General features: G+C 38.5%; 4 gene segments (V, D, J or C); all 4 read left to right on the top strand.

The window, feature by feature from the left end:
* LOC113093872 (Ig heavy chain V region 914-like) overlaps positions 1–665 on the top strand; it is a 32,908-nt gene extending 32,243 nt beyond the window's left edge. Inside the window, 1 exon segment of the V gene segment in view lies at positions 355–665. Coding sequence covers positions 355–665 — 311 coding nt within the window.
* A 3,310-nt stretch (positions 666–3,975) lies between these two features.
* Positions 3,976–4,452, top strand: LOC113093871 (immunoglobulin heavy variable 1-46-like). The segment is given in 2 exon segments: positions 3,976–4,027; positions 4,121–4,452. Coding segments are annotated over 2 exon segments (384 nt in total).
* Positions 4,453–5,245: 793 nt separating this feature from the next.
* LOC113093864 (Ig heavy chain V region 914-like) lies at positions 5,246–5,982 on the top strand. The segment is given in 2 exon segments: positions 5,246–5,340; positions 5,428–5,982. Coding segments are annotated over 2 exon segments (555 nt in total).
* A 17,015-nt stretch (positions 5,983–22,997) lies between these two features.
* Positions 22,998–23,601, top strand: LOC113093876 (Ig heavy chain V region 914-like). The segment is given in 2 exon segments: positions 22,998–23,057; positions 23,169–23,601. Coding segments are annotated over 2 exon segments (351 nt in total).
* The last annotated feature ends 2,472 nt before the right edge of the window (positions 23,602–26,073 follow it).

Genomic DNA, 26,073 nt, shown 5'->3' with positions numbered 1-26,073 from the left:
TTATGTATTATATCAATCAGAATTCAATTAAAACTAAATACTCAGTTCCAGTGTTGCCAGAGTTACCTTGTTTTTCAGAATATATGCAAATGTAATGATGTTTTAGGGAGGGTCAGTGTTGTTAAAATTTAGAAAGACTTGAGCTATAAAACAAAAGTCTCAGTCAGTGTTTGTGTCCAGTTGAAGTGAAGATTAATATTTTACAGTTCACAGTTTCGGGGTGATGATGGAAGTGTTAATGCATTTGGTTTTGCTTTTGATCATTTCATGTGAGAAACTCTTAATGTTTTCTGAATTGTTGAGGGCATCTCAATTTTCTGAATCATCTAACATTATTTGTTTAATCTTTTTCAGCTGTTAGTGGTCAGTCTTTGACCTCCTCAGATTCTGTGGTGAAAAAGCCTGGAGAATCAGTGACTCTGTCCTGCACTGTGTCTGGATTCTCAATGAGCAGCTACTGGATGGGCTGGATCCGTCAGAAACCAGGGAAAGCACTGGAGTGGATTGGATATATAGATTACGGCTCAAGTGCATATTATGCTCAGTCTCTACAGGGACAGTTCTCCATCACCAAAGACACCAGCAAAAACATGCTGCATTTACAGGTGAAAAGCCTGAAGACTGAAGACACAGCTGTTTATTACTGTGCTAGAGACTCACAGTAAGACAAAAAACAGGAGGGCTGAACAAAAACTATTCATGCATCACATAACAATAGCAATTCTGCAAACATCCCAAAAATATAAAATACTACCTGTTTTCAGATGTTAGTGATTATTTTTATTTTAAAATAATGGTCCATAGATAAAAAGTAACTATGCTGGAAGAAGTGCAGGGCAAATGAGTTCAGAAACACTTCAGCTACTATTAACTACTCTGGAAACAAGAATAACTAATCATTAAGAAATAATGAATTTAGGTTTTAGACTGAGTTGATTTCTTATTAGACAATAAATAATTACCAAATGAGATTAAACTCATTACAAACTAATTCATAATTATGAAAACTATAAAGAATTTCCAGTTAATTACTAACTACATTATTAATGTGAGACACAATCAATTAGTTTTATTTTACTGTGAACATGCTCATAAAATAAATGTATAAATACATAAATAAAGTGACTAATACAATATATATATATATATATATATATATATATATATATATATATATATATATATATATATATATGTATATATATATTATTTTTTCTTTTTTTTTATAAAAGTGACAATAATGACAACTATTGTTACAAGATAAGCAAGATAAGGTCATGCTTGGGGTTTTATTTTTGGACTGACTTTCAAAATCAGCTGGGGATGGACAATGCAAATTAATTGTACCCACTGTCTTATAAACCCTTCATACTGAACTCCTCAGTATTTTGTCAGTGAGATTTTTGTACAAAAACTGTTGCAAAAATGGTTCTCAGAATTACGTTTAATGAGCATAATAGTATTTATGCAAGGTAAGTATGATTTAGGAATACATTTGTATACTGCTTTATTACTGAGTGATGTAGAACATGGTCTGACTTTTATTTTAACAGAGTGCCAAGGTCAAACACTGACTGAGTCTGAGTCAGTCGTTATCAAACCAGGGAACAATCATAAACTGACCTGTACCTTCTCTGGGATTGATGTTGGAGCTGCAGATATTTCATGGATAATACAAGCTGAAGGAAAAGCGCTTGAGTGGATCTCACATATTTCTGCTCCAAGTGCCAGAGACAAATATTACTTTAAAACTGTTGAAGGACGATTCACCATCTCCAGAGACAACAGTAAAATGCAGGTGTATCTGCACATGACAAATCTGCAGACTGAAGACACTGAAGTTTATTACTGTGCTCAAAAAACACAGTAACACAAGAGACTTCTGTGCAGTACATAAACTTAATGTGCTTTGGAGAAACTATACAAAGTTCAGGCCAGACATTATCAAAACAGTTCAGCTGGTAATCAAAAAAATCTGCCCATCTCTCATTCTTCAATATCAACATTAATACATGTAGAAATAGTCAGTCATCTCATCACAGTTCATCCCAAAACATGTTGTTCCAACTATGAATAAAGGAAACTCTGATGACCTTTGTGTGTGAAACAGTGTATGTACTATATATTGGAGGAACAATTTCTTATGTTTTGTATGATTTGAGAAAACTGGATTAGGATTAAATTAAAAAAAAAAAAAAAAAAAAAAAAACATGCAAATAATTGGTAATCGTCTATCATAGCCTAGTGAATATGTAACAAACAATACATATAAAGGCAGACATGGTTACAGAGGTTAATAAGGGCACAGAAATGCAAATGTACCTTTAGAGGGCACCCTATGCAAACCTACTTCTATTTGTCTTCCTCAAAAGTCTCCAAGCTATTCATCTCCAGACACAAAACTTGTTTGTGACTTTGATGCATCAGCTCGCTCTTTTCACAAAATGACAATGGATATTGTGTCTAAACTGGGTTTTATCTTCATGTTTGCTCTCACAGAATGTAAGATTGTATTTAAACCCTGTTATAATCAGACTTATTCATGTGTACTGTTGTAAATGTTAATGTTGAACTGTTTGTTTTTCAGTCTGTTGGTGTCAAACACTGACTGAGTCTGAGTCAGTGGTCATTAAACCTGGAGGATCTCACAGACTCATCTGTACATTCTCTGGATTCAGTAGTAACCCAGACTTAGCTTGGATCAGACAGACTGCAGGAGGAGGTCTGGAGTGGCTGGCATACATCTCATCTGGTAGTAGTATATACTACTCTCAGTCTGTTCAGGGACGCTTCACCATCTCCAGAGACAACAGCAAGAAACAGATGTATCTGCAGATGAATAATATGAAGAATGAAGACACTGCTGTATATTACTGTGCAAGAGAGACACAGTGATGAATACAGCTACAGCACTGCACAAAATCTGAAATGAGCTCTTATTTCTCAACATAAAACCTCAGTGAATAAATTTTTATTAAACATTAAAATATTTTTTTTTGCTTATACAACTCTATCAAATGTCTTCAGGAGAATTTGCATGGAGGCACAAGTCATACAGTATGGACAAATTGTTTGATGTTTTTGGTGAAGCTCTCATTATTTACTTTTGTTAAGAATGTTTAATACAACAGCAAGGTGATTATTTTTAATCTTAGCTGAATTTTTCTATTTGACATTACATAATGTAGGGTCCCTTAGACAAATACTGAGTCTCTGGTCTATCCTGCCTTACAGTTCTACAAAGAACTACATATATATATATATCTGATATATATATATATATATATATATATATACATATATATATATATATATATATATATATATATATATATATATATATATATATATATATATATATATATATATATATATATATACATATATATATATATATATATATACATACATTACTCAGGATAATCTATTTCTAACTGACTGTAGTTAAAAATATATTAATATATTTATCAGAAACAGATGGGATCTCAGAGCATGTTGTTCACATGGACAGTTGCTAATGGCGTCTCACGGATTGAAAACACACAACACCTGGTTTTTAAAACAGTCCATTTCCAGAATTAAAATAAATGAATAAATCAATCAGACATTGTTTCCATACACACAAGCTGACATTCCACATTTATAATTAGAGAACCTGAAAAGCGACACAATCACTTTTGAGTAAAAAAAAAAAAAATAAAATAAAAATAAAATAACATTTACTTGAAGAATGTCCAAAAAAAAAAAAAAAATATATATATATATATATATATATATATATCAATTTAATTCAAAGTAAATGTGGTTAAACTGGTGTTCATGTGTAATTCAGTATTTCAGCAACACCTCCTCATATTTCTACCCACATCTTACTTCAGCACTTTATATAAACACAATTAAGTTCAACAATTGGCAAACATAAAATGGTCATTTAAATACACAGTATAGTTACAAGGCAGTCAAGGTTTTTAAACAATGAGTTCAAAAAGCATTTGTCTGTTCATTATTGTAGCTATTTTAACTCGAGGTAAGTTTGACATTGTCTTTATTCTAGCCAATAGCATTCAATACACTAATGGATGCTCTACATCAATGCAATCTATTTATTTTTATTCCACAGGTATCAGTGGTGATGAAATCTGTTTTGATCAGTCGTCTGCTGAGATAAAGAGACCTGGAGAAACAGTGAAGATCTCCTGTAAAATATCTGGTTTTACAATGACAAGCTACTACATGAACTGGATACGACAGAAACCAGGGAAAGCTCTGGAGTGGATTGGGAGAGTTAACACTGGCAGTAGTTCTAGCTCTGATTATCTTATTTACGCAGACTCCATGAAAAATCACTCCACGTTGAGTGAGGACGTGTCTCAAAGTACACAGTATCTTGAAGCCAAGAGTCTGAGAGAAGAGGACACTGCTGTTTATTACTGTGCTCGACAGACACACTGACTCCATCTGATGAAGCAGCTCTACAAGAACTGACAGTAACTGAAGTGAGAAGATTTCAATTAGCTTGATACCTCAATCCACATGAACATTATAACACTGCAAATGTATTATTGATTGCAATAAAAATGTGTACATTTTAGCTTTCTGCTTTCAAATTTGAATAGTTTTTCTGTATTTCTTTATAATGCTATTCTCCCATTTCTAAAATCTTATAAATTGTTTCTGGAATAGCAAATGTGATTTTAGCCTAAATAACATTATACTTTCACTGTATGGAAATATAAAAATGTTGATATGTAGGCTCAAATTATGTAGATATACAAATGTACTTTTTTGTTTTTGATGACTAAAGGGACACTTAAAATTTAATTTAAACTCCCTTGTCCTCTCTGTCCCACTCCAACCTCCTAAAGGACCTTTACCTAGGCCTTAAAATGCCAAATCCAAGCACCAGTCCTCCAAAACCACTAAAAAACAGACTTACTGTAACAACTACCAAAAACACCAATCATAAAAACATCTAACATTTACTGCACCCACACCAACGACAATAACAGCCTGATGTCTTTACTAGTGTGCCATAATTAATAATAACTAGGTAAACATGAGAAAGATTGTTTGAAAAAGTATTGGTTGTTTTATCTAAATTATATGGTTAAGTTGATTTGATGAGTTTTTCAGAAAATATGTTTACTTTTTTTCAGAATATATGCAAATGTAATGATGTATTAGGGAGGGTCAATTACTTTAAAAAGACTTGTGCTGTTAAACAAAAGTCTCAGTCAGTGTTTGTATCCAGCTGCAGTGAAGATAAATATTTTACAGTTCACAGTTTCGGGGTGATGATGGAAGTTTTACTGCATTTAGTTTTGCTTTTGATCATTTCATGTAAGAAACTCTTATTTTCAACAGATTAGTTATATAGGATCTACATTCTTCTAAATCATCTAATATGATTTTTTGCATGTTTTTCAGCTGTTAGTGGTCAGTCTTTGACCTCCTCAGATTCTGTGGTGAAAAAGCCTGGAGAATCAGTGACTCTGTCCTGCACTGTGTCTGGATTCTCAATGAGCAGCTATTACATGCACTGGATCCGTCAGAAACCAGGGAAAGCACTGGAGTGGATTGGATATATAGACACTGGCTCAAGTGCATATTATGCTCAGTCTCTACAGGGACAGTTCTCCATCACCAAAGACACCATCAAAAACATGCTGCATTTAGAGGTGAAAAGCCTGAAGACTGAAGACACAGCTGTTTATTACTGTGCTAGAGACTCACAGTTACTCAAAAGACTGCAGGACCTGAACAAAAACTATTCATGCAGCAGATCACGGAAGAAAGTGACAATGATGAAAGTGACGATGACAACTATTGTTTATGTACAAGATAAGCAAGAAAAGGCCAAGCTTGGGGTTTTATTTCTATTTTTTACTGACTTTCTTTGTACTGATGTAAAATCAGCTGGGGATGGAAAATTCTAATTAATTGCACCTTCTATAAACCCTCCATATTTAACTTCTCAGTACTTTGTCAGTGGGACAAAAAATGGTCCTCAGAATTACGGACTGTAAAAAAAATAATTTTACATTTGGAAATTTCTAGAATATCTGTTTCGGGTTTTTTGTTAGTGTAAAAACTTTTCCAAAATAAAAAAAGTAAGTAAGTGAAATTTTCACTTATTTTTCACAAAATCTTGAAGTGTTCCTGTAGCTCAGTGGTAGAACATTGCATTAGCAAGTACAAGGTTGTGGGTTCGATTCCCTGGGAACACATGATAGGTGAAAATTGTTAGCCTGAATGCACTGTAAGACGCTTTGGATAAAAGTGTCTGCTAAATGCATTAATTTAATATCATTTAATTAATTTTTACTCAATAAAATGTACTTATTATTATTATTATTTTTTTTTTTTACTTAACTTAGTTAAGTAGATTTACTTAATTTCCAAATGTGTTAAATTTACTTGAAAAATGCTTGTGCAAAAACTTGCCAAATAAAAATTAAGTAAATTTACTTATTACTTTTTTCAGTGAAGGAAGGTTCGCCATCTCCAGAGACAACAGTAGGAAACAGGTGTATCTGCAGATGAACAGCCTGAAGAATGAAGACACTGCTGTATATTATTGTGCAAGAGAGACACAGTGACTGAAATGAACACAGGCCAAGACAGTAGACAGATAAGATATTTTTACACAAAATAATAACAGATGCATCTATAATATTTGGAGATTACAGTATTTAAATAAGAAAAAAAAAATATGCTCATGTTATTCTGTTGTTTGGAATTGTCTTGAACACTATTAAAAAAAGGTCTCTAGAGTCTGTCTTAACAAAAATAACATTGTAGAGACTGTGTGTATGACTAAAATACAGTCCTGCACCCAATTTTACCAAAAATGTCACTATTTATCTGTTTGAATAAAGTCCTAAAAAGCATTCACTAACTGTAAATATAATACCAATTATCCATGTTATTAAACTATAATATTATTTCAATCTCAATAGATGCTACTATTGTCCTTGAAATTAACCTCAAAGCATTCAAGCTCAACAGACTCCACTGATTTTGCTAAATTGGGGCTTAGATGCAAATGAACTGATGTCTGTTTCATATTTAAACAGCTACACTGTGGAGTGCAGGACTCATCACCAGATCAGCCTTCAGATAAACCATGTTCACTTCATTTCTCTTGCTGTTGCTGGCTGCTGTGTCTTGTAAGTGAATCCCCTGGATAAACAAACAGTTTTTAGTGTAAATTGTCATTTTTATAATTCTACATGTTGTGTTTATCTGCAGGTATTGACTGTCAGGTTGTGCTCACACAGTCTGAACAGTCAGTAGTTGTGTCTCCAGGTGCTTCCTACAAACTGACCTGTGCCTGCAGTGGGTTTACTCTTAGTAGCACTTACATGCACTGGATCCGTCAGGCACCTGGAAAAGGACTGGAATGGATTATTTATTATTATTCAGATTCTGATAAGAGCTCAGCTCAGTCAGTTCAAGGCAGATTCACAGCATCTAAGGACAGCTCTAATCTCTATCTGCACATGAGTCAGTTAAAGACTGAAGACACTGCAGTGTATTACTGTGCAAGAGACACAGTGGAAGCACAAATACAGGCAGGTGTTCAAAAACTATTCATGAGAAACATGATGGTGGACTGAAGATATGTAGGTTGTGCAAGCTGAAAAAGGGGAAGAGTCTCTGAAGTGATGTATGGCCTGTTTGAAACACCATCACAAAGAGATGTATTTGGGGGGGCATGAACACGTTTTTAATATGTTCTACATTTAATTTTTGTATATTACATATATTCAACATAGCAAAGTAAAAGAAAAAGATAATGCAGAAAAGCCGCTTCTTTTTCCGAATTGCGTAGATTACCAGGTGCGCCTGCAGGATTTTTTTTATTTTATTTTTTCATGGGGACCAAACGGTCGGCGAGAGTAGAACGAATGTGTCACACATTTTAAACTCAACACAATGGTGAAATACATATATCAAGAGCATGCTCACAGATGAAAACAACAGAGAATAAAACAGTGTTGGATGAATTGGATTAGAGCCCAGCCTCAAATATTCAAATATACTGTAGGCCCTAGCCTGTCTAACAGCCCACCTCCCCCCACCCAAAAAACATATATATATTTTGTTTAGTTTTTTTTTTTTTTTTTTTTTTTTTTTTTTTAACGTAATTTAGAAAAAATGTTTGGAGCACTTTTAAAAATTTTATTTTGCTTTTTAAGTAACAACCAAGCTGTCAGTGGCAGACAGTGAATATGTTTGATCAATTTAGCCATCTCAAATTATCAGGACTTGCCTAAAATAAAATCTATATATCAAACAGTTCAAACATATATCACAATGTTTCCTTAAAGGTTTAACCTATATAAATGTGCGCTGTTAGACACATATCTAATCATTTGTGCGGAGAGTGGAAGCTGAAGCACTCTTCAGGACATGAGCAATCACTTGATTTTTTTTTTTTTACCAGTGGAAACAATTTAAAATATGCAGTCAATTTTGCTCATAAAGGTAGGAGTAATACATCATTCTAAACTGTAAAGGGTCTAGTGTTATTAGTGTTATTTGTGTGCACTCACAATATCAACAAAATGTTTTGCTTTTATAAAAAAAGAATCAAACAATTTCTGCCATCTTGGTCTTCAGTCGCTTCACAATGATGAATCTTTACTACTTTAAAACAAAATAGTTCAAATCAAGAATAGAAACTCTTTCACGATGTAATCCATGCATTTCTCTCTAAAGACACATCCATTGAGGACATGGCAAGTCATTTTTTTTTCATCACCATAATTGATGGAGGTCTAAAATATAAAAATAAGGAAAAAGTCTAAAAAAGACTATTATAATTTGCATTTAATTTCATAATTATTTACCATTAAAAAAAAACTAATTATAAAAGCTGATATTTTCTGATTTTTATTCTGAATACCTTAAAATTTTAAGTATTTGCTGCAATACAGTTATGTTAATTATTTATAAGCCTTTAAAAAGCTTTACAATTACTTTACTGCATTTCAGACACTTTTAAAGTACTTTTCACTATACACAAGGGTAGCTTGAATGTAAAACATTGTAATTAATTTGTTTTATTCCAGTTTGTAAAATAGCCAACAAGTTAGTTGTTGTAGACTAACCTGATCACATGAAAGTGCTTATAGGACAATTTTCTGCTTCTATTTGGTGTAATATTTCAGACAGGAACCACCTTGGCAAGTTTATTTGAGTTTATTGAACACAATTTATCTTTGGCGGTATGGTTCCTTATGGGGGTTCCTTCTCCCAGAATAATTGAACATACAAGAGCTTAAACATTAACCCCCCGGAACCATGAATTTAGAAATACATAACAATTAAGACTTTTAATAAGTCTTTAAAGCAAACAGTGATGATAGATGATAGCTTGATGCTAACGTTAGCTCTACATGATAGATGGGGCAGTGGGACGTCTATCCTGTAGCCTGGTTGTGAAGATGGTTGTCTCTCAGCAGTGAGGTCCATGCCAGCTAAGATTGTGTAAGCCTTAGTGATCTGAAACAAAGAAGACGAGAGCCAGAAGGTGCACAGTAATGTGCTCATGCTTATAATGGGGAGGGAGGGAGGGTTGCGAGCCGTTGAGCATACTTACCCAGCAGTAGTGCCACGTATATATATATATATGTCCTGTTTCTAATAGGAGAAAGGTGGTGATTGGAGCGATTTGACAGCTGACCCCATCAGCTGTTCACAGCCTTGCCTCCGTGGCCTGACTGAACTAATGCTGTGCTCGATTTCAGACAGGAACCACTTTGGCAAGTTTACTTGAGTTTATTGAACATAATTTATCTTTGGCCGTATGGTTCCTTGTGGGGGTTCTTGCTCCCATAATAATTGAACATACAAGAGCTTTAACATGAACCCCCAAAACATAATGAGAGGTATTACTGCCTGAAGTAGACCCCCCATAAACCAACCTTGTTCCAATCCTGCAAAGAGAAAAGACAGTGTTATTGAGATTTTCTTTATGTAGCCTACTGGCTAGCGAAGGGGTATTCTCCCTTCTAATGAGGCAGAAAATAGTGGGCCTCTCTATAATTAAGGTAGCTGGTAATAGCAGCGAAAGGTATTTTCTCCAGCAGGAGAACCGCAAATGAGCAGCATGTCCCTGGGCTTGGTATGAGTTGTAGGAGAGTAGCGTGAAGACCCCCTGAAATTGTTTCTTTCCTGCAAAAGAGAAAAATAATGTTATAGAGATGTCCTTAATGCAGCCTATGGCTAGAGAGGGGTATTTTCCCCTTTAAATGAGGGAGAGAATAGCAAGTCCCCTCTTATTTTAAGTAGCAGGGGTGTTCAACCTCTGCTGAAGGATGAACAGCAGTCCCCTGCAGCCATTGAGGGATATACTGCGGCCCCCTCAGGTATCGCGGCAAGGGGTGATCTCCCAGTGAGAGAAAACAGAAGCCCCTTTTAAATCCTTTACGTGCAAGCATCCCAGACGGCCCCAGTTTATTATTGTTTCACTTTCACAGAATGTTAAACATCACTCTTTTACTTGATCTGGACAAACTGTGCATCAATTGAAAGTTTAAAGACTCTAGCTTCGATATTTGACCAATATTTTGATAAAACATTGTTGCAGTGACAGTTATTTAGTAATTTATGTGAGGAGTGCAAAATAATAAATCCGTATTATACCACATTTTGAATAGAAATTCACCACTCATTCATATTCAGTCACGTCTGCAGTGGTTTATTTGTGTTCACATAGACTCACTGAACAGGATATATAGACCAAAGATGCATATCCACAGAGATATATGGATATATTTACTGATGTTTACTTCATATTTCTTCAGACAGAATCATCATTTCTATTCATTTTCCACTGATTTACCCCATCTGATGATAAATAGCCTCTCCCAGTGCTGTCTCTGTGTGTTTGCTTCCGTGTACTCGAGCTGTGACCCAGTCAGACTCTGATTGGATGTTCGGCTTGTCAATCTGACAGTCCCGAAACCGGACAGCGTCAGATTGTGTCACATGGTTCGAGAACACTTCCTGGTAGTTATCTGGTCAAAACAACACTCAAACACAGATTTACACACGAAATACCCAAATAATATGATAGAAAAACTTGGTATGAGATTTTCCTGAGATCTGGGGCATTTTATAAAAAATATAAAATATGTACATCGGAAATGCTAACTTGTGCAGCGCTGAAAAAGGCTACAAATAGCATATGTTTACAATAATAAATGACCAAATTCCACCCGTGATCGCAAAAGGAAGTTATTACAAACACTTAACTAGCCCAATAGCGTTTCCAGAAGGAATTTTAGGGGCTAAATATCACGTTATTTCTATTGGGGTCGCTTCCACCCGCGGACTTGACAAACAACCACAGACTGGGCAACATTGGTTGGCATTTACTAGACCGAGCCGTAATTCACTGACAATCTACACAAAATCGATTTTAAAATCGGTGGCGATTCTTGGTCAATTTTGAAAGCGATTTTGTGTTAGTTGTCGGTAGACTACGGCTCTGTGTAGTAACTGCCGCTCCACCTGAACCAGTGTTGCTAAGTCTGCGGTTGTTTTTCATGTCCGCGGTTTGAAGCAACCCCAATACCAATAACGTGATATTTAGACCCTAAAATGCGAATGTTACCAAGACAAACATGCCAAAAAATCTGGGAAAATCCTGGAATCGCGATTAGTTTTGGACTAGTTTTGAGAAGCAACAGGGCAGGATTTGTTGTGAAAACCTGGCAACCCTGATCTGAACACACGTGCTGGAGATAATACTTCCAATTAAAGATAATACTTCCGTTTTTACTGATGAGATGTGCATGAAAATCGCATTCGATTTTTTGCACAGCCTTATCTACACTGCTTAATATGGTGCCATATATTTCAAGAATAAAGTTCACATGATATGCTTTTTTTAAATGCTAATACAGAGGGGTATATACGCTTTGATCGGTGTAGGATGATGACGTAACTCAATACAACAGCTGAATACATTAAAATCTTTTACCATTCTAAACGAAGATTTGTGGCCATTATTGGAACTGAAATGTTGAATAACCCTGAAACGCACATGATCGTAGTCATGTGGTGAATCTGGCCGATCGTGAACAGCTGTGTCTTCATCAGCACTCCAGCTATTGCTCTGGAGAAACTGCAGGCTGAATCAAAAGCATGAATCCATATGCAATGGCAGGACTAGCACATGATGCTGGACAAAATATAAACCTCACTAGCAAGCAGTCCCATATCTTGATAGCTTTAAAGGTGCCATCTGTAATGTTTGGCAAAAAAAATCAAGTCATACTCCACATTCCATAACAGATGGGGGCAGTATGCCTCAATAAAGTGAATTGGTCTACTCTAGAGTAACAAACGAGAAACGGCATAGTCTCTATGCTCCGCCCCTACTTTCACAACAACACTACAGCCATAGCCGAAGCCTAACTGTGCGTTCACACCGCCGGCGTCTAGAGCGTCAAAAATCACTCTTGCCGCTCTGCTCACGACGCTGCAGAAAGATTTGTGAGCGCTCAGACGCTCTAACGTAGATCGAATGCTTATTTTGTATTTAAAGCGGCCGCAAAGCAAACAAGCTTGTTGATCTCGTGCAGACTAACCACAAGGAGTTATAACCTCATTAAATATTGTTGTGGACGAAATATTAGGATACTTTACTTAAAATGAACAATCTCATACACCTTGGTCCACGTATCACTTTTAATTTATTTTTTTATGTCCCTGTAGGCAAACAGGGACACATCATAGATTAATACAAACGCTTTATTCTGCTTGGGAACTAATGTGCCAACTCTCAAGCATTCACCGTGAGACACACGGAATTGACTCTTTTCACACGCTTTCACGCCACACATCAATTTTTTCACGCACACAAAAACCACGAAGCAAAGAGGACACGGAGACCAACAGACTAGACAGAGCAGGTTAGTTATGATAATAGGGCTGTGCAAAAAATCGAATGCGATTTTCATGCACCTCTCATCAGTAAAGACGCTCCTGTAATTAGAAGTATATCTCCAGCCTGTGCGTTCAGATTAGGGTTGCCAGGTTTTCACAACAAATCCTGCCCAGTTGCTTCTTAAAACTAGTCCAAAACTAGCCCAATCGCGTTTCCGGGAGGTTCCCCGATAAAAATTGCTGCCCGGATTAAAATATAAATTTTTGGGAAGGGTTTCCCTGGTAAAATTAGCATTTTAGGGGCTAAATATCACATTATTGGTATTGGGATTGCTTCAAACCGCGGACTTGAAAAACAACCGCAGACTTGGCAACACTGGTTCAGGTGGAGCGGCAGTAACTGCACAGAGCCTTAGTCTACCGACAACTAACACAAAATCGCTTTCAAAATCGACAAAGAATCGCCTGCGATTTTAACATCGATGTTGTGTAGATTGTCAGTGAATTACGGCTCTGTGTAGTAAATGCCAACCAGTGTTGCCAAGTCTGTGGCGGTTGTTTTTCATGTCCGCTGGTCACAGCGACCCCAATACAAATAACGTGATATTTAGCCCCTAAAATGCGAATTATACCAAGGCAACCCTGCTAAAAAAAACTATATTTTAACCCCGGGAAACAATGTTTTATCGGGGAATCTTCTGGAAGCGAGATTGGGCTAGTTTTGAGAAGCAACTGGGCAGGATTTGTTGTGAAAACCTGGCAATCCTGATCTTAACACACGTACTGGAGATATACTCATAATTACAGGAGCGTCTTTACTGATGAGATGTACATGAGTAAAGACATGCACAGCCCTATATAATAAAATGGGTAACGTTAAGTTATAGCTAGCTAATTATCAAACGCAGCTACGGTTAGCCATCGCTAACATTAGCATGTTTATCGAACAGCCTTCGATACATTTCTATGTTATAACTTCCCGAAAACAAATACACAAACATATAAAACAAACTTCTAGCGAAATACTAACAGCATCTAACTTGCAAGTTCGGAGTCAAACCTCATTTCTTTCAGGTCCATCAGTTGTCTCCAGCGATTAAAAGCAGTGCTGATGTTTACTCTGGTATTCTTATCGTATCTGATTTGTGATTCCGAGCGCGGTTGTTTCCCTGTAGCGGGTGTTGGTCTCTTGCCAAGGGCTGCAGCTATCCTTCCGCTCTCTTCTCTGAATTGAAAGTAGTGGGCTGTACTTTCCACACGTTTGACATCAGGTCCAGGTACGCCCTGCGAGTTATTCGTGTATTGTAGGTTGGCTGGTGGTAATGTCGCCCGCATACCGCCTCCCACGGCCGAAACTGGTATTACAACACCTGCCGGGCCGGGGCTAGTAATGCTAATGCTAATTAAGGTTGATATCTCTGCAGCACTATAACTTGACATTTTTTTAATGACATCATCGCCCTTATTTCTTCTCATTCTTTTGATGCGTGTAGGTCATGTTATGGATATTTTTACCTCAATTTCTGCATATGGCACCTTTAAGCAAATACCTTCTTAGTGTGTGGAGTGGGGCGGGATCGCCTACGGAAATAGGTAGGAGTGGGGTAGGAGTAGCGAAGGGTGCTCTTTAAACAGCTGGAAATCAGCGTGAGCCTGTAAAGCAGTAGCCTACATTTAATTTTTTATTTAATTTTTTTATATATCATATGACATATATCATATGGTCAGACTTTAATTTAGGCAACAGCATAAGCCCTTGTCAGATACGTTTTAGCATTGATACGAGCAAAATGGCGATCTGTACATGTAGTATTCAGCACTTGATCGATACACTAGTTTGAGCAACAGCAGATCACTGATTAAACCAAGTGTGTTGGGAGTAGTTGGATAAGTTTAATGAAAGCATCCCCAATAGATGAGCCTGAGCAGCAGCCGTTAATATCGACAGCCTTGACCACAGAGTAACGAGGCTCATGGGTATATTTAACTGTTACCGGTGTGGTAATATGATAACATGCCTCGCAACGTAACTGAACAATAGCTTTTACAATAAGCAATGTCTGAAGCATATTCGCCAAAATAGCACTAGGCAGTACAAATGAAATAACTTTGCTTAGCTTCGTGAAGACTTACAGAGATGAATTAAAGTTGAAATCTGCAAGCTGTCCGTGGATGCTTTGAATTTGTTGATATATAGCTTCTTCCAGCAGGGAGCAGATCTTGTGTAAAGTTGTGAGTCGGTCGTATTAGTTCACTCTGATGATGAATCACGTGCAAAGTAATTATATCAAGAGCTCTCTCATATCAATTCAGTCTGTTGCTTGACAAACAACACGGCAAATACTCTTAAAGGGGGGGTTGAAATGCTCGTTTTCACTCAATATCCTGTTAATCTTGAGTACCTATAGAGTAGTACTGCATCATTCATAACTCCAAAAAGTCTTTATTTTTATTATATTTATAAGAGAAAGATAGTCTGTACCATTTTTTCCCGGAAAAACACGAGCGCCTGGAGGTGTGACGTGTGGGCGGAGCTAAAGAATCACGAGCGCCAGTAGGCTTTTGCGTTGAGAGCGTTTGGAAGCTTTGACATTACCGTGAGGAAAAAAACATCATCCAAAACAAACCATGGCTAACAGTCAGATTCAGCGTATATTTATGATCCAGAATGATCCAGAGGCTGAAATTTAACAAGAGCAGCAGCAGCAACGACTACAGCAGGACGTCTCTATGTGGTATGCATTGAAACTGTATATATTTGCTTAGCGGTTTTGGAAAATGACTAAGTTCCACTTTATGTCGTCTTTTTTTTTTTTTTTTTTAAGGTGTACATGTGGAAAGTGCAGTTTGATGCCAACATTGCATGTTGTTTACTTGATGTGCTTACACGCCGATAGCTAAGTTAACAACACAGAGATATTTGAAGCAGTTTTACTCACCGCCTGCGGTTCCAACACACGATCGTGACCCTTTTTCGTTGGGACTGCATTATCCTTAAGAAATAAACTATATGCAAATCTGGCGTCAAACTGGGCCTTGTTTGTAAAACAAGCATCTTCGAAATGCAGGGAACAAACAAAAACACTTGCACAACTCCGTTGATGCTCTGTAAAAAAAAAAAAACTCCATCCACTGGTCCCTTAATGCTGTTTTTTTTTTTGGTAATCTGTGCAGGGTTGTCTTGCCCTGGCAACCAAAAACACACTTCGTTCACACTTCTGTCCCGTTTCTAATAGGAGAAAGGTAGTGATTGGAGCGATTTGACAGATGACTGTATCAGCTGCAGGAGATGGAGAATGATTCTTGAGGTTTCACAACCATAGATGAAGGTTGAGTGAGCCCAACACAGAAAAAAAAAAAAAAACACCTGAAAAAATAACAATGAAAGGATGTGTTATTATTAGTTATGTTCAAAAGTTATGTTATCGGGTTTTTTTGTTGTTGTTGTTGTTGTGTACACAGGTAGAAAAAAAAAAAATCACAGATTGGAGGAGGAGTTCATGCAAAACTGTTGTGTATAATTCCCATAAGCTGCATTGTGCCATAAGCGTGTTCACTGACTATGATTCTTGTAGAAGAGCATAAATCAGCTATGACAACAATGATTAATTTACTCCTGTTATTATTATTTTTACACGGTCTGTAACTAATTCGTAATATTAATGATTTATCAATGCATAAATTTAACTAGCTCACTATTGGGTTTTCGTCTTTATAGTTTTACATTTTGCTGACTTCTCAGTTTATTATATTTATCTCTTTTCCACAGATATTCATTGTCAGACCTTCACTCAGTCTGAAGCTGTGGTAAAAAGACCAGGTGAATCTTTTCGTCTGGTCTGTACTGCCTCTGGATTTACTTTCCGCAGCTACGAGGCAGCTGTAGTGAGACAGGCAGCTGGTAAAGGACTGGAGTGGATTGCATTTATCAGCACAGCTAGTACTCCAATCTACTATTCCCAGTCAGTTCAGGGCAGGTTCACAGTGTCCAGAGATGATTCCAGCAGTCAACTGTATCTACAGATGAACAGCCTCAAGACTGAAGACACTGCTGTGTATTACTGCGCTAGAGAGTCACAGTGAATGAGTTCAGTGTCAAAACAATACAAAAACCACCTTCACTGTTCACTGATGCTCCAGATGTACTGTTCCTTTCCAAGAGGTGGCACTCTTGTCAAGCTTTCGGACATCGCTCACTGAATGTTTGTTTTCTTGACCAAGAAACAGACAGTCCAGTTTAGAAATTATAAAAAAAAATATACATATTTTTGAATAAGTTTGAGCAGCAGCCTTAATGTAGCTTCTTCGCAAATGATATTCTTGTGTTTGCATGTTTGTAAAAAGAAAGGAGAATGAACAGAATTAACAGTGCTCTCTTCCACTCTTAATACTCACAAGTGCGAGGGAGAATGGAGGAAGTTTTTTTTTTGGAGCAACAGGGATGGTGCCCATAGACAGTAGATGGTGTCCCCTCTGGGAGTTGGTGCTCTACGCAGACTGCGTACTCTGCGTTTAGGGAGCGACGGTACTGAACACCTTTAATATAGCAGACACTAGTCCATATCGAGATTTGATTAAATGCTCTACTTTTGATTTATTCATTCAAATATGGCCGAATTCCATGACGTTCTGCAGTATACAGCAAGTTCCATTTCCACGATTCAACCGCGTGGCGGTTCTGCTGTGTGGCGGCTGCTTCACGTTTTCTGTGTTTTTATACAGTCTATGGTCTTTACACACCAGAATTGCTGCTGCTGCTGTAGGTGACATAGAGGGAGGCCTCCGACAGACCAGGGTCTTGTCTTCATGACAACAATATCTATACTTCATGATGAGCATAAATATAAAGCCTACTGATAAAGGACACCGTCAACAGTATTGATATATTGATGTATATACTTGAAAATCGAAAATTATTAATGTATTTTTTAAATTACATTTATATCTGAATATATGTCAGATTTCGTAGCGGGTTCGCAAATCATTTGAATCAGTTCGAGAGTTCGGAGCGGGATCACGAATAACGAAAGATTCGCGCTCGTAAATTTTCACCCTATGCACCCTATGCCATCCCGGTAGATCCGCCCCTGCACACTTTATACATTTTTAATATATATTAAAATAAAGTATAAATAATTTAGGTAAAAACGAGGCTGTTTATCACTTTCAGGCACATTCCTGTGAAAGTTTTTTTTTTTTTTTTTCAGGTTCCCACGACAATTACCCATGGTTTTAACAATAACACCACAAATCATCGTTCTTGTACCAATGGTAACTAGAAATTAACCATGGTTTTGTTACTTCAAATAATAATTTACAAAGAAGTATTAATATACTGTATGCATTAGTGAGAGTGGTGGAGCTTATTCCTTATATGAACTGTTTCAAATGCAAGACATTGATTGCATGAGATTAAGTTTGTAAATGATAGCCTGTGTCCTTTTGTAGTGTGCACATATATTTATCATCAAACTGTGATAACTGTGACTAAATTCAGTAAATATATGTCTGCCATATGTTGCCACCCCTCAAAAATTCCTGCCCCCTTCTCACCACCCCATCAATATATTTCTAGATCCGCCCCTGAATGACATTAATCAAATACAGTAAAAAACAGAAAATAAAAATTTTCACAAAAGATTCCTGTATTTCAACAGCATATTGCACTAGAAGAATGGCCTGTTTTTGTCTTTTGTGTGTTGGAGAGGCTGAGATATACATTTGTGTTTATCCGACCAGCAGCAAGGTAGAAATGGCACTTTAAAACGGACATTGACATGATGTTGGCGAGGTTTTCCATCTGAGTGTGCTACACTCATTTACCTCATAATTCGGGTTCAAAAATCCCTATTTTTGTTAGCATGAACCAGCAAGGGAGACGTGTCTCGTTGATACAGTACTCTACATCCGATAAGGTGCTTAGCATTCATTCAAAACTTACCTTTCTTTGTGCAACTTCAGGTGGCGAACAAAGTTGGACGTTGTGGCAGCTCCGTCTGTAATCTTCGACCAGCATGTTTTGCAAATTGCAACTCGGTTTTTGTCAACTACCTCGTAATTTTTATAGCCAAACGAAACTATCTTTGGTGTCATTTTGCCAAATGGCGCGTTGTTGCTTGTTGCGCTTCAGTGGTTGTCTTGCAATGTGCCTGCTTAGATGCTGTCGAATCAAACCAACGTAGGACTACAGTGATTGGATGTCGTGCAGGCATCGTGCGTGCTCTCTGCATGCATACAGGTGATGCACATTTTTTTCCACAGATGCAGATACACGGAGAGTGGCTCGGCCGTGTGAATTTTTTTGCCCCAGGTTTTCATGGGAACTAGCAAGTTTTCTCGAGTCAAAAGGCGCAAGTCCAAGTGAAGTCACGAGTCATTGATGTTAAAGTCCAAGTCGAGTTGCAAGTCTTTGTACATTTTGTCGAGTCGAGTCTGAAGTCATCAAATTCATGACTCGAGTCTGACTCGAGTCCAAGTCACATGACTCAAGTCCACGCCTCAGAAAACAGCTACTTTTAGAGGCTCGACTGTTCTTCGATGACAGTGACAGGGCAAAAACAAAGCAAATCTCATTACTGACAAAATTAAATAGTAAGTTATTCAGTATTAGCTTATTTATTAAACTTTTGTATGCAATTAAAATCACACTTTCTCGGCACAAATATCGGCACGACCGTGATTACACATCTGTGGCCTAGTAGGAAACACAGTTCTGCTTAAATGTGCATTTAATACATTAGCAAGTATTACACGTAATTTGTTTTTAATTTGTTTCATAAAAATGAGTTGTGCTCATGCTGTTTCATTACCAAGAGGTGTCTGTTCTTTCACTTTATAACTTTGTGTTGATAATCATCAAATTATAAGTCCTAGATTATACAATAGATAAATAAAGATGTTCATTCAATTTTATTTTACAAATTGCTATTGCAGTGTTTAAAATAAACTACTATTCATAAAAAGAAAAAAAAAGAAAGGCTACAAAATAAAAACATGCATGTATCTTGAATGACCATTAGGAATCTCTAAAGGCCTTCATATCAAAACATCAAGGGCCCTATTTTAACGATCTGAAACGCAAGTGTCAAAGCGCGAAGCGCAAGTAACTTTGTGGGCGGGTCTCGGCGCTGTTGCTATTTTCCCGGCGGGATAAATGGCTCTTGCGCCCGGCGCAAATCTAAAGTGGGTTGGTCTGAAGCAGCTTCATTATTCATAGGTGTGGTTTGGGCGTAACGTGAAATAAACCAATCAGAGCGTCATCCAACATTCCCTTTAAAAGCAGGTGCGCAAGTTCCATTATGGATTGCTATTATTATGGCGTATTTACCAGGCGCACGCCAGGAGCGGTTCACAGCCGAGGAGACTGATGTTCTTGTAAGAGCAGTGAAAGACAGAGAAGTTGTGTTGTATGGGGATGGGAGAAACCCACCCAAAATAGCGTCGGTTAAACAGGCGTGGGAGGAAATAGCCACAATTGTTTCATCGATTTTTTTTTTCCTGGTTCTTGACGGACAAACCAATTTGTCAGATGTCCTTATACATATATGACCTCAAACAGGTCTGATCCTTAATTACTACAATTAGCCTGAATAATTTTTAAGCTAGATTTATGCCTATTTTTTCACATCTTCGTGGCACACCACAATGATTTCCGTCATCTCATGTGTTAATATTTTTTGTAAGTGTAACAATTTATGAATTGCAAAAATAACTGTTGCATCTGTGTAGATTACATGAACAAAGTGTATGCGCGTTGTGCACGCTATACATTATGGTCAAGCATGCACCCTTAAAATAGCAGAATGAACAACGCGCAACGCGCCACTGACTTTAGACTAGGTTTTTTCTGGTCAGTGGCGCAATTGTTTAATGGAACATCAAAATAGCACCAGGGATTGTTTGCGCCGGAACACGCCTCCTTTTTTGCGCTGAACCGCCCAGGGAGCGCAAGTTCATTCGCTAGTTTAGCGACGTGCTTCTGTGGAGGGAAAAGCGCGCTTTGCGCGGGTGCAAAATAGGAATGACACATGCGTCGGTGTACAAAGTCAATTGCGCTGGGTGCAAGATAGGGCCCCAAATGTCAGGGTCCTGACCTGACAATCATCATGTCTATTCTTTCTTTTTTAACTTGTCTTATCTGATCGCATGGCTTTGTCTTTGTTCATGTTTGCCATGTGCTCCTCTTGTCTAGTATGTATGTATGTATCCTTTGTGTGTGAGCATTACTATACCATGATAGTAGATGAACAAATTCAGGGTTAAAGGATTAGTTTTGAGTTGACAAAACCAAATCATTCCAATCTGGCTTTGTTGGTACCATGATGCTGGTCATCAACTTTCTTTGTGAACTCAGGCTTTGATCCTGTATAAAACAGGTTTCACTTGTGACTGCACTGATAAAGCAAGATAATTCCTTTTATTTGTCCTCTTTCATGAATAAGTATTTTTTTTCTCACTGTAAAGGCATTTAAATGTATCTTATTACTCAATCTCTTAGCCTTTAGGAAAACCTTTAACCAAGGCTTGTGATTGGCGAGCCTTGCAACACAAAGCAAGTTTGATTTACTTCTCAAGAGAGACCCAGCAAGAGTCAAAACTAAAGGTTAAAGGTTTTGCTAAACGTTAAGATATTGAAGAATGTGACAAAATGAAACATCATATGAAATATGAAGGAGGACTAATAAAATAAATAATATTGCTCTAAATAATATTGCTCTATCAGTGACAAGTGAAACTTGTTAACTTTGTTTATACATTTGAAAACAAATAGTGATAGAGACTCGAACATATAAGATCAGATTTGTTATTGTTTAAATAGTGCAATATTTTGATACTACAGCTTATTTGTATTACATAATCTGTATATATATAAATATTTATAAAAATGATTTATAATAACTGATAAACTAAAATTGCTTTTGTGTAATAGATAATAATAATAATAATAATAATAATAATAATAATAATAATAAAATGACTATTATAAAATCATCTTTAAAGCCAGACTTCTATTTTCTTTCTTTTTTTCTGATCGGTCCAACTTCAGTTTGAAATCTCTAACTCAGAACATAACCTGCCCCGGAGCAGTTTAGCCGTGGAGTGTAAGTTACTTGCAATGAATGCCGCTAAAAGCCAAGCCACTTATGTGGTACCTAAAACCCAGGATTGGTGCAAACTAACCTGAAATGTACCTGTCTAGTCAGCTAATCTAGCATCATGGTACAGACCCCAGGTCTTCGGAGCCTTGCCTGTGATTTAAGTTTGTTTAATCGCTTTACTGTGCCTTCCAAGCCTACTTGATCTGTGTTATATTTTAGTGGGTCAGTTTTGCCAGATTAGTCTTTTTGACTTTGCTAGTTTTCACTTTTACTCACTTTTTTTTTCTCTAATCATAGCTCTTTTTATTTTGGTTTTGTCTATTCCTGTTGCTCTCTCTTGTTGTCTTTGTGTCTTGTGTTAGTCTTTGTCACATCCTGTTCCTCCCTGGCTAATGTTCTAAGGAGTGAGTCGTCCGACCGGTGCAGCTTCAGTTGCAGCTCTTACTATCAAGCCTCTGGTTCTTCAAGCTGCTACTGCATCTGCTGTGTTGTCATTGTCTGCTCCTGCTCCATCTCCTCCACTCTACAGCCTGACTTTGCCCAAGTCTGTCATCTTGTTCTCCTATTGACTGCCCTGTCCTACTGTTAAGATTATCCTCAATCACCAGCATCATGATTGTGCCTCGTCTAGTCAATAAAGACCAATCCCGTAATTGTTCTACACCTGGGGCTTTCTCTAGTAAACTGCTGTGACAAAATCTTGACGTCAAAATTGTATCTGTATATTAAGAATATATTTATTGTACATCTATCATAATTTGACACCTTAAAGAAAAGTGTCCTCTCATTATTTATGTATTCATTAATTTATTGTAATTGTGTGTACAGACTGATATTGTCCCTTTTCTTCAGAAAGCAATTGTTCCAGACACTAAATTAAATAAAGAAACTGAAGCACTGAAGTTTCTTATCTCAGAAAACAAAATTTCTTTATGCAAATTCTCTATTTGCTCCATGTACTAAAGTGAAGTGTGTCTGGGGCACGGAAGGAGAAATTCATATTTTTAATCATGATCTTCTCATCAGCTCTGCTTCTGCTGGCAGCAGCTGCATCCTGTGAGCTTCACTGATGCCTCATTTAAACTATAAAGCATTTAACTAAGCTTCATAACTGTTAACAGAAGTCAAAGCATAACTTATAACACATTCTTTCATTGTTATTTTCAGGTGGTGTTTTCTGTGTTGAGCTCACTCAACCTTCATCTATGGTTGTGAAACCTCAAGAATCATTCTCCATCTCCTGCAGGATTTCAGAATCAAGCTATTGCATTAATTGGATCCGTCAACCCACTGGAAAAGCACTGGAATGGCTTGGATATCTTTGTAGTGGTGGTAGCACTGAAACTACAGACTCAGTCAAAAACAAGATCAGTTTCACCCAGGACACGTCCAAAAACACAGTGTTTCTACAGGGGAAGAATTTTGAGACTGAGGACTCAGCCGTGTATTACTGTGCAAGATACACACAGTGACTAAACAAGCCACCGCTCTGTACAAAAAAAGTTTAAACACATTAAACAAATGAACATCAGCTCAAATGGTTTTATTCAACTCAATATTAACATGACTATACCAACAAAAGTTATTTTTGTGGTCAAGATCAGGTATAAATAATTATTAAAGGTAACAACTGCACATATTCACTCATTACAGTGTATTATACAATTCCACTTATAGACCATGTCTTATCTGTATGAGTGCAGTGAGATTGTGAGAAGTTTTTATCATTTTTGAGCATTATTAAACAGTTTTCCAATGAAACATGATATATACTCTCATTCTGTTCAGGGACGTTTCAGCATCTTCAGAGACAACAGCAATAAACAGATGTATCTGCAGATTAATAACATGAAGAATGAAGACACTGCAGTTTATTATTGTGCAAGAAAACCACATTGACAAATACAACTACAGTACTGTACAGAATCTGAATATAACAAGCAGCAAATTAAACTGCATACATGCTTTCATGACATCCTGTTGAGAAGTTCCCGTTGCATTTCCACTTGAAAACTGTTTGGTACAATTAACATTCCTGGCACAGGTAGCAGGTGACAGTAGAATTCCTGCAGTGATGCACTGACACATGATTGTTCAGAAGTAAATATGAAACCAATATATTACTAATGTAATACTGTCAAAAAAATAAAAATAAATAATAATAATTATATATATATATATATATATATATATATATATATATATATATATATATATATATATATATATATATATATATATATATATATATATATATATTGTCACGGGAGGAGCACAAGACAGACACAGTGGGCGTGGCGTCAGGCCTCGGAGAGGCTTTTATTAACAGAAATCATAAAACAAAGGGAATAAAAGTGGCCAAAGGGGGAAAGTGTCCAAAATAGCAGGGGATCTGGTGTCCTCGTTGTGCTGTGGGGTTTGTGTGGGTCGGGCAGTGTTCACCGAGGAAGGGTCCAGGCAAGGGGCGGAGTCCGGCGGCCGCACGCGCTCCCCTCCTAGGTCCGGGGCGCGAGGGGCGGCGGCTTCTCCTAGCGGCCGCGTCTCTCTCTTTGGCCGCGGCGCTGGTAGGGGATGGACGGCCCGGCATCCTGGCCCGTCGGCCGTGTATACGGGTGCGGTTCCCATCCGGATCGCGGGTCCGGCAGCTCACGTCTTGGTGGCGCGGGAGTCCCTCAACGCACCCTTCCTGGACCCACGAGGACACCAGCGTGCATGCACGGGGAAGAGACCGGTCCCCTGAGGAGAGGCGCGTTGGGCTTTTAAACAGCGGCGGTAATGAGGCTCCACTTCCTTCAGGTGTGCCCCATCACACGCCGCCAGCCCTGACTCGTCCAGCGCCCCTCCTCTCACACACCCACTCCAGTCGGGAGCCTGGTGAAGGGCGGCGATTTAGGACGGGGTGCCGGCGATAATCAGGGAGGAGGCAGCTGACTCGTCACATTCCCCCTCCCAAGCGACATCCCCGTCATCAGGGCGCCACCCACACGGGAGTGCTACCATCCTCAACCAGGCTCCAAACGGTCGGAGTGGGCGGGGCTTCCTCTCCGGGCGGTCCTCCCTCTCGCAGCGCACCAGAACAGGGACAGAGAAACCGGGTTTTAGTGACAGCCTCAACCAACCACAGGGTAAAATGACAATGGAAAAGTCACTTACCCCTTGTGTGGCTGGGAGGCTGTCCCCAGTTTTCCTCCGTCCCAGTCTGGGTTCTCACGAACGTTTGCAAGCGAGAGGGGGTGACGTCACCAGACGTTTCCCATCTGCGCTGTCTAGGCTCCGCCTGCCCGCATTCTCCACCAGTGTCACGGGAGGAGCACAAGACAGACACAGTGGGCGTGGCGTCAGGCCTCGGAGAGGCTTTTATTAACAGAAATCATAAAACAAAGGGAATAAAAGTGGCCAAAGGGGGAAAGTGTCCAAAATAGCAGGGGATCTGGTGTCCTCGTTGTGCTGTGGGGTTTGTGTGGGTCGGGCAGTGTTCACCGAGGAAGGGTCCAGGCAAGGGGCGGAGTCCGGCGGCCGCACGCGCTCCCCTCCTAGGTCCGGGGCGCGAGGGGCGGCGGCTTCTCCTAGCGGCCGCGTCTCTCTCTTTGGCCGCGGCGCTGGTAGGGGATGGACGGCCCGGCATCCTGGCCCGTCGGCCGTGTATACGGGTGCGGTTCCCATCCGGATCGCGGGTCCGGCAGCTCACGTCTTGGTGGCGCGGGAGTCCCTCAACGCACCCTTCCTGGACCCACGAGGACACCAGCGTGCATGCACGGGGAAGAGACCGGTCCCCTGAGGAGAGGCGCGTTGGGCTTTTAAACAGCGGCGGTAATGAGGCTCCACTTCCTTCAGGTGTGCCCCATCACACGCCGCCAGCCCTGACTCGTCCAGCGCCCCTCCTCTCACACACCCACTCCAGTCGGGAGCCTGGTGAAGGGCGGCGATTTAGGACGGGGTGCCGGCGATAATCAGGGAGGAGGCAGCTGACTCGTCACAATATATATATATATATATATATAGATGGTGTCACGGGTGGAAGGAACACACGACAAGGAGAGCTCAAAATAAATACCCTAGGGGGTGGGATTAT

Source organism: Carassius auratus, unplaced genomic scaffold (genome assembly GCF_003368295.1).
Source record: "Carassius auratus strain Wakin unplaced genomic scaffold, ASM336829v1 scaf_tig00215194, whole genome shotgun sequence".
Classification (NCBI taxonomy): domain Eukaryota; kingdom Metazoa; phylum Chordata; class Actinopteri; order Cypriniformes; family Cyprinidae; genus Carassius; species Carassius auratus.
This window is presented reverse-complemented; position numbering and strand designations above follow the sequence as displayed.